The sequence below is a fragment of the Gymnoscopelus microlampas genome, assembly GCF_963454915.1.
Source record: "Gymnoscopelus microlampas genome assembly, chromosome: 24".
NCBI lineage: Eukaryota > Metazoa > Chordata > Actinopteri > Myctophiformes > Myctophidae > Gymnoscopelus > Gymnoscopelus microlampas.
This window is the reverse complement of record NC_139961.1, coordinates 29,521,103-29,531,102: the sequence shown is the minus strand read 5'-3', so window position 1 is coordinate 29,531,102 and position 10,000 is coordinate 29,521,103. Positions and strand designations below refer to the sequence as shown.

Below are 10,000 nucleotides of genomic sequence, written 5' to 3'. Positions count from 1 at the left end.
TGCCAGTCTTCCATACCATTGCAGAAGCCATGCAAGTTTCAAGGAGTCTTCCAACGCTATCAGTCTAGCATGGTATAACTACAGTACAAAGCAGTGGTCCCAACCGTTAACCACTTTCTATCTGGTGTCTGGTATACTTTGGGCATGGGACATAAGATAAACATTTCCACAATTTTCCAAAGTGTGCAGAAAATGCAAACTTTTTCAATAGATTGGTAGAAGCCAACCGCAAAAATAGCAGATCTACAAGCTCACAACACAACACTTCCGCTATTATTGGAAAATAGGACTTAAGTGGTTAAGGACAAGCTGTCCAAATGCCTCCATGGTCACTAATGTCACTGGCTCCTTTGCAGCCAGTCACTGAAGGAGTGTTCCTGGGTGGACTTAATAGCCACCAGGGATGCATTCTGTGAAATAGCCACCCAGGGATGTATTCTGTGAATCACCATGGACATTTACACCAGCCAAGGGACCTCCTGGACAAATGTGTGTGAACCCTGAGGCCGTTTGGGAGTCCCAGTAGCTGTGGTGGTGACCTGGTCCAGTACTTCCAAGACAGTGTTCCTCTGTTGTAATACAAGAAGACTGAAGGCGGTGAAGGAGAGAGAGAGGAAGTTAACATGGTGTTGGTGGTGGTGGTGGTGGTGGTGGAGAAATCAGACTACAGCTTTTCACTCTGGTTTGAGTTTGTCTCGTAATCTTCCACAATGGACAAGATTTGGCATTTCTGATTCAAGGTTCTGTACAGGGTTTTAGTTTGTACAACTCACTGTTTAATCACATGAACATTTGCCTTTCGCTATTTGTCGTACAACGAAGAACATACGGTTATAGCGGTTAAGAAAGCAGTTCTTTCCTTCAAAAACTGGGTTTTAGTGCTCCTGTATATTTTCACAGCCCTGTCGGGAGGACATAGACTCTTTACAGAAGTGGATGTAAGACATCACCTCACTGACGATTTGCTCACCGACACGGCAGAGCTGCAAAGTTAACTGAAGGCAACCCCCGTCTGTGCACTCCACACCCCTTTAATGATTCAATGGAGCAGGACTTAACTATTGATTTTGTGCAGTTTCTTTTCTGTTCGTATGCTCAGACTTTTGCAAAACAAATACGGGCTGAAAAATGAAATTCCTGTTAGGAGTCGGTCAAGATGCTGTAAAGCATTACGTTACAGTACTACACTGGCCTAGCATGAGCTCACACTGTGTGTGTGTGTGTGTGTGTGTGTGTGTGTGTGTGTGTGTGTGTGTGTGTGTGTGTGTGTGTGTGTGTGTGTGTGTGTGTGTGTGTGTGTGTGAGGCCGGGGGGGGGGGGGGGGTGCTTTAGTACAAAACGCTAAGTGAGCTCAGATGCTGTCAGCTGACATATTTCCATTTGTAATGATTCAGTCTAGACAAATTACACCTGTATTTAAACGTGGTTCTGTGGGGCCCATCAAAATATATCTATATCTGGATTAATGTATTGTTTTCACAGGGATTTGAGGTCCTACTCCTCTGCAGAGCAGTCCAGATAAACGTTTCTCTCCTATTTTTCCCTTTCATATTATCTGAATCTAGTCCTTCTCCCTGCTCAACACGATAGCCCTGAACTGTAGGAGTCGCTAATACAGCGACAGAGATTGCCCTCCCCCACCCTGCTTCTCATCCTTGAACATGGATCCAAACCCCTAGTCTCTGCGGTGGAGGGAACTTTACCCCTGTGTCACAAAAGCGCCCCCGGTCCAGCTAATCAAGTCTTGTTTTATCAATCCAGACATTAGAGCTGGCTCACATTAGCTCACATTAACCAGAAATACATAATAGACCAATCACCGCATTTGTCAGTCCATCTGCTTTCCTACATGATCTGCCAACAGATGTGTCCCAACTAAGGAAACTCAAAATCATCACCATTCATTCACCGTGCTAGGAACAGTATGGAAATCAGGCACGTGCACACATAGGGGCCAAACCAGCACCTGCCCTTCATAAGAGAAAGTGGCCGTTTCTAACCACTTGAACCCTAGCGTCATTCAGCGAAAATAGCCAATCTACTGCACAAGCTCACAACGCGCATCGTTGCGATGCGTTGAGAGCTTGTAGATCGCCTATTCACAGGGTCAGTGAAATAAAAATAATTATAATAATAATAGTAATAGTAATAAAGTGATCGATCGTGCCTGTGTAACGGGTCAATTACAGACTTCATGGTCAGTGAAAAAATGTAGTTCCCCGTGTGAAACCCCTTGTGAGCCACTGTCTGTGTCTTGGGTTGGGACCCAAATAGGTCAGAGAGACTCATCTCTGGTGGCTCCCCACATGACATGAGCCTCTCTCCCAGTCACCAAGCCACAAGTCCTCAGCAGAAGGTCAGCGTTCCTACCGCAGCGACTTGAGTTCAACTGGAGCGCCCCCGCCCCCGTGCATCCATCCATCCCATTCCCAGTCTAAAAACAGTCCATCAGCCAACCGCCCCACCCCCGTGTCCTGCAAGTGGTACGGCCCGGCCCAGTGGCCTCACACCAGAGTGGACTACTTTATTTAGCACAGTGAAGGGGTAGAAAAAAACCACAGCTAACCAATGGAGACAGCCAGACAGACAGACAGACTGGTTCACTGACTCACTGACTATAATTGAGACCTGGATAGTGTGTGTGTGTGTGTGTGTGTGTGTGTGTGTGTGTGTGTGTGTGTGTGTGTGTGTGTGTGTGTGTGTGTGTGTGTGTGTGTGTGTGTGTGTGTGTGTGTGTGTGTGTGTGTTGGAGGAGGGGGGTACACTGTGGTGTTTGTGGTCCCCCTTCCCCCAGACATTCTAGTTTCTCTCTCTCTCTCTCTCTCTCTCACACACACACACACACACACACACACACACACACACACACACACACACACACACACACACACACACACACACACACACACACACACACACACACACACACACACACGCGCGTGTGTGACCTTTGCTCCTTTTGAGACTTAAAAGGTGGTGTTTTGGACTAGTACCCCACCCCCTCACCCCAACCTCTGTGTGCACGCGCACACACACGCAGACACTCACAGACACGCACGAACACACTCCGCTTCACGCACAAGCTTCTCTCTCCCTCAGTTCATTCAAGTTCATTCTGCACCCTCCACAGACAAAAATCACTGCTCTCTCAATGTGCTGCCGACTGCTACCTGGAATTACACCCAAATTATACTCCTCTGCTTTATTTCCAGGGGATCAGCTCCATCCTGCCTGCTTGCCTGCCTGCCTGCCTGCCTGCCTGCCTGTCTGTCTGTCTGTCTGTCTGTCTGTCTGTCTGTCTGTCTGTCTGTCTGTCTGTCTGTCTGTCTGTCTGTCTGTCTGTCTGTCTGTCTTTTGGGTGATTCCTTTGTCTGCCTGCCTGTCTGTCCATCCAACCGTCTTTCAGTATTTTTGGTTTGCTGCCTTCAGCAGCTGCCAAACCAGAAACCTCTACTGCTTGAAAAAGAGAATGAGAGTGAGACAGAGTGAGAAAAAGAGGCAGAGAAGAGAAAGAGAGAGAGAGAGAGAGAGAGAGAGAGAGAGAGAGAGAGAGAGAGAGAGAGAGAGAGAGAGAGAGAGAGCATCATATCTGGACCTTTGAACCATGGCGTCCCTCAAATATGGTGAAAATAGGCTAGCCAACCTGCTCAAAACGCTTTGCGATGTGACACGCTGTGAGCTTGTAGATCGGCTATTTTCGCTGCGCAACGCCATCGTGCAACGAAGTATGAAATAGGGCTTAAGTGGTTAGCATACTCTCCCTAATGTGCTTTGCAAGGCGAGGAAGGTGCAGCAGCAAGCGTTCACACACACACACACACACACACACACACACACACACACACACACACACACACACACACACACACACACACACACACACACACACCCAAATAGATACACACAGAAACAAAAGATGTGACCTTTATCCGGTATCCTTCTACGTCACGGCTGTTTCCTTCCACACCGAGACCGTATGTCAGAGTGTGATGGCAAACACACTTCAACCCACTTACTGGATATAATGAAGCTCACCAGCTTCAACGGGGTAACTTTTCATACCCCCCCTGCCCTCCCCACCTTCACTGGTGTGAATGGACGTTTTGGAGTGCAAAATGAGGGTAGAAAGAGTTGGAGAGGAGAGGAGAATATTGAAGTCTTCCAATCCCCTAGTCTCCTGAACTGTCAAGTTCATTGAGTACTGCACTGTACTACACTGACAAGATTACAAAGAAGTCAAACATTTCAAATGCAATGATTACAAGCTAGACAACCACTCGCTCCCAACGATCTACTCAGTACCATCCCAAGGGACGGCTGTGACTCCTGTGCATCTCATGGCCTGAGGCTGAAACATGAGGCTACTTTCAGTTTTTGTGCAGCTAGAAAATGTGACCCATTATTACCAATGTCCCCTCTTCCCACAGGCTTCTACTGTGGTGAGGCAGCTGAAACCAGCACTGGGATTATCAATGACCAGTTTCAGTGTGGAGCCTACACGGTCCAAGGTGTCACATTCTCACCCCAAGCCATCAACTGTCCCCTCCCAGCTCGTCAAATCCAGCCGCTTGGTAAACATGACGACTTGGGGTGACAATTCTGTGTTGACCTATAGCACTGTCGCCGGTGTCCCCCATCTCACCCTGTGAAGGGCACAGCGCACAGGTAAACAACACATCATCATGCATTAAGGGTGAAGAATCAAAAGGTTGGTGCAAGAAAACAGCCGAGTTGCTGTAAACGTATATACTTCATTGTACGACAAAAAGCAAAAAAATGATTTTGACAAAATCGTTCCCTATAATGCCATGCCCAAAATATTTTATAGTATTTCTTTTCCATCAATATGACAGTGTGCAGTGACTATTCAATGAAACACATTGTCATTAGGGCTGGGCAATATTGGTATTATATTGAAATTATAATGTGATATGAGACTAGATATTGTCCGGGATCGTAATATTGTGATATGCATTGTTTTTTTCCTTGTATTCAAGGCTGCATTAGAGTAATGATTTAATTCCCTGCACTTACCCGACTGTAGCTGTTCTATTATTTGCCTTTACCCACTTAGCTATTATACAAGCTTTGCTGATGATTATTTATTAAAAAAAATCTCATTGTCTAAATATCTAGCAAAAGCACCAATAGTCACCCTGACAATATATCATCATCACAATAGCAATATTGAGTTATTTGATCATAAATATAATTCATATTTGTTATATATGAATAATATTGTCCATATTGCACAAGCCTTATATAGGCTTTGTGCATGACTGTAGTCCCGGGTTTCCAAAAGGTGTCATACCAGTTTCCTCTTCCAGTTCATTTTCCTGTAGCTTCCTTTGATTGGCTCAGGAGCACATTTGAACCCTAAACACATAATTATGTGCAAATGTGCTGCTGAGCCAATCAAGCGAAGCTATTAGAAAATGAACAGGAACAGGAATCAAAGAAAGCTATGGGAAACTGAACCAAGAACAGGAAATGGGTATGATGCCACCTTCTGGAAACCCAGGACTACAGTTGTGCACAGAGCCTATTGACATACGATGATGGAGCGATCACCCTTGCCCTCCCGGTGGAGACATCCTGGATGAGGCCATTTAGCAATGTTCTAACTCTGGTTATTACAGTAGATGACAGATGTCTTCTTGGAGCAAATTTGTGGTCTTGAAGGAGGTGGGGTCGCATTGGGGATATGTGCATGCGTGTTTGAGAATGTTTGTGTGTGTGTATGTGTATGTGTGTGTGTGTGTGTGTGTGTGTGTGTGTGTGTGTGTGTGTGTGTGTGTGTGTGTGTGTGTGTGTGTGTGTGTGAAATTATGTCTTGACAAAGTAAGGTACAAGACGTGCCCAGTCGCGCTCTGTCTCTCAATCACTACTCTGGCTATCCAGATCACTGCCGAACTGCACGGTGGAGCACTCAATCACCAACACACAGCGTGCGTATTGACATGTGACACCACCCCCCCCCCAGTGACCCAGGTGTGCTGGTGAGATGTGCAACACCTGCTCTGCTATACATGCATGGAACACACACACATGCACACACACGCACGCACGCACGCACACTCTCTCTCACACTCACACACACACACACACACACACACACACACACACACACACACACACACATACACACACACACACACACACACACACACACACACACACACACACACACACACACACACACACACACACACACACACACACAATAAGTGAGGGTTGTGGTGAGTGCTTGCTTGCTTGCTTGCAGTCAAGTTAACCAGTAACTTAAGACATCAAGCACACACACACACACACACACACACACACACACACACACACACACACACACACACACAGATCCAGGTCCATGGTTTGCTGTGATAGTATATGTAGATGGCCATCTTGCACATCTAAACTAATTCTCTAACTTATATACATGTACATACCATGCATTACATACAATTAGTTATCAGACAGGAATTATAGGCTATAACAATGTACTGCTGGAAAGACACACTAACACTTTGGTTAAATGTGTAACAACAAAATGTTAAAATGTGCGTACGCACACACACACACACACACACACACACACACACACACACACACACACACACACACACACACACACACACACACACACAGGATATCAATCAGGATCTGAGACGTGCTCCTAAGGTCCGGCTCCGGGGCATGAATAAAAGTAACGTTCCATTCATCACCCAGCTACTGGGTGATGAATGGAACGTTACAACTAAGATTTTAATCTGCTTGTCCTTCATTGTTAATTACATGTCCTGGACAAGCGGGCAGCCGTTAATGTCGAGCCCTGATAGATGACTAATAATAATAATAATTCGTTTTTTTACAATAATGTCTCGCCATCTCACCACATTGCTGAGGAAGTCTCCGTCGTTGAGCTCCTCCAGGTCCAACAGGTGGTTACTGGTTCCTCCCGCATCCAACAGGTGGTGGCTGCTGGTCCCATTGGGAGAGAAGAGCTTCTCTGCACTTAAACTGTCCAAGATTGACTCCATCATCCTGTCGCTTGTCTTTCTACCTGCTACCGTTCTATTTAGACGAGTAGAAATACTCAGCAGTTTCTGTGGAAACTATTTTATGATTTATTTGCCAAAACAGGTCCAAATCCAAACGTTTCCGAACCGAATTCCCGATTGCTTTTCCCAAAACGAAGGTCTTGATGTGATTTTGTTTTTACATGCAGCCACGAAATGTCACAAGAGGTTCGGTTAATTAATAAAACGAGACTGACATCTGGGGAAAATACCGACGACAATTAAGGATTCATTCAACAGGCGGTTTAAAATGCGTAGTTTCTTTTTTTGTTTTTGTTGTCGTTTTTTTTTTGTTGCTTTATGTGCTTCGGTTCCGTGGAAAATGGGAGTTTAAAAATGCCGTTAATTCAGACTTGTGTAGTTGTTTTGCCGTCGGTCGTTGGACGGCACCGGGGTCTCGAGCTGCTGCCTGCCTCAGAATCACTCTGACATCCAGCTGCTGCTCGAGCCGTCTCTCCAAGGGGGCCGGACCAGCTCATTAATATTAATGAAAAGCACCCCGCCCCCCTCCGTCAGATAACGCCACACCCTCTTTTTTTTAAACCGTGTGTGTGTAGTCAGTGGTGGAAGAATCCACTCACATGTTTAAGTACAAGTATCAATACCGCAATGTAGAAGTACTCCGTTACAAGTAAAAGTCCGGAATTCGAAATTTTACTTGAGAAAAAGTACTGGCATCAAAATGTACTTGAAGTACCAAAAGTAGAAAGTACTCATGCAGACTGTCCCATTTCTCAAGTTTTCAAATGTATAAAATTCATAAAATCTTTTGAAAATAGCAGATCTCACGCATTGTGAGCTTGTAGATTGTCTATTTTCAAATGGCTGAAATGTATATAGGGCAGAAGTGGTTACTGTATGTTTTGTAATAATGTTCTAAACCTACAGTAACTTAAGTTTTCATATAATGGTAGTGGAGTGAAAATATAATATTTGCCTTCAAGATGTAGTGGAGTATAAGTACTGAAAATTGGAAATACTTCAAAGTAAAAAATACCTCAACATTTTACTTAAGTACAGTATTTAAGTAAATGTAGGCCTACTTACTTTCCACCATTGTGTGTGTGTGTGTGTGTGTGTGTGTGTGTGTGTGTGTGTGTGTGTGTGTGTGTGTGTGTGTGTGTGTGTGTGTGTGTGTGTGTGTGTGTGTGTGTGTGTGTGTGTGTGTGTGTGTACGTGCGTGCGTGCGTGCGCAAGCGTGCGTGCGTGCGTGCGTATGTGCGTGTTGGGAGGTGGGGATGGTTAAATACCAAGTGTTTTGTTATAACATTATATAAACTTATATAATGCTTAGTAATCCTATAGGCTTTTTCAACAAAGACAGGCCCTTAGGCTATGTGTAAACTTCAACAATTAACCTATAACAACAGACCCGATGGAAAATGTTCAAGCCAACACTTAAAGTTCACTTCAGCCAAGAGGGATTTATGAGACTTTAGCCTATACAAAAAGCTAAATGTTGGAACTAAGACCCCACTGTAACACAACACAATTAGTGTAGAAGGCTACTTATTTGCAAAAGGCAAATAAAAATATGAAAGTAAAAATCTAATATTTTCAACTCCTACCCCCGTCCTCTTTCTCCATCGGACTCTCTCTCTCTCTCTCTCTCTCTCTCTCTCTCTCTCTCTCTCTCTCTCTCTCTCTCTCTCTCTCTCTCTCTCTCTCTCTCTCTCTCTCTCCTCTCCACCTGACTTTCTCTCTCGTCTCGTCCCATCCCTCCCTACCCCAGGGTGTCAACAAGCTGCCCTACTTCTCCCTCCCAGGCCCAGGGAGGGACACAAGGATACAAAGACCAGCAAATAATGGTCCAGTGAGTGTGACACATAACAGGTATCATATGAAGCATGTGTTTGTGCACAACCTGTACAACCTGTGTGTGTGTGTGTGTGTGTGTGTGTGTGTGTGTGTGTGTGTGTGTGTGTGTGTGTGTGTGTGTGTGTGTGTGTGTGTGTGTGTGTGTGTGTGTGTGTGTGTGTGTGTGTGTGTGTGTGTGTGTGTGTGTGTGTGTGTGTGTGTGTGCGTGCGCGCGCGCGTGCGTGCGTGTGTGCGTATGAGTGTGTGTTTGTTTGAGTGCTGTAACAATGACATTTAATCTGGGCAGATTCCGATCAAAGCGCCCAAGGGTTGCAGACTGATGCTGTAGCTAGAAGGATGGTTACAGATACACTGTGACATTTCCTGGTTCTCACTTGTCAACGCTGCTGTCTTCCCCCTGTTTCCCGGAATACAATCACTTTCTGGCTTGTAAATCATCTTTCAGCCGGACAGTGAAAGGGTCGGGAGCAGGTTTACCCATGTGTGGGTCCAGAATGCATAAAGTTAAGTAGCTCCAGTTGTTCAGAAGTTGTATTTTGCATCAGGGCCCACTTGAAAATCTCGAAAGCGTTCGCGCCCCGCCCATCTTGATTGATTGAATACTTTATTAGTCAGAATTTCAGAAATGTAAACAGCACAGGGTACAGACATTTAGGCTGAAAGGATAACACAAAAAAGTCCTGGGGACTTGTTTCCATTGTGGTCCTATGTATTCAATTCATCAACATAGAATAAAAATAACAACCGAAACATTTCGGCAGTGAATGTCACCTCCTTTCTATGGGAAAAATGAAGCATAGTGTTAGTTCATGCAGGTCACGGAAGTCTTGTACGCCTCAGCTGTAATCAGCTAGCTGTCAGTCAGCTGATTGTAAACAATCAGCCTAGCTTCCTATTCCGCATTCACAGCTCTGCTGGTCATTACGTCACACTTTCATATACTCTAATCAGAGCTCATGCTCTTAACAGAGAGGTTCCTTTAAATACGACTTTGCATTCACCAGATCTCTGCTTGTCTTGCTGCCTGCTTCGCATCTGCTGCTGCTTATAGCTGCCTCCTCCACCCCAGCCTCCACCTTTTGATCAGAGTCTGGCATAGGCTCAAATAC

At 45.2% G+C, this 10,000-nt stretch overlaps 1 protein-coding gene across 2 annotated transcripts in view; it reads right to left on the bottom strand.

Annotated features, from left to right (window-relative positions):
- The window catches only part of creb3l1 (cAMP responsive element binding protein 3-like 1), a 49,862-nt gene extending 42,385 nt beyond the window's left edge, over positions 1-7,477 (bottom strand). For both annotated transcript variants that reach the window (XR_014600352.1, XM_084051630.1), the window contains exon 1: positions 6,888-7,477. Coding sequence is in view for 1 of the 2 variants with exons in the window: in XM_084051630.1 (XP_083907756.1) it covers positions 6,888-7,037 (150 nt within the window). In the remaining variant the exon portion in view is untranslated. The remainder of the gene's footprint in view (positions 1-6,887) is intronic.
- Between the last annotated feature and the right edge of the window lie 2,523 nt (positions 7,478-10,000).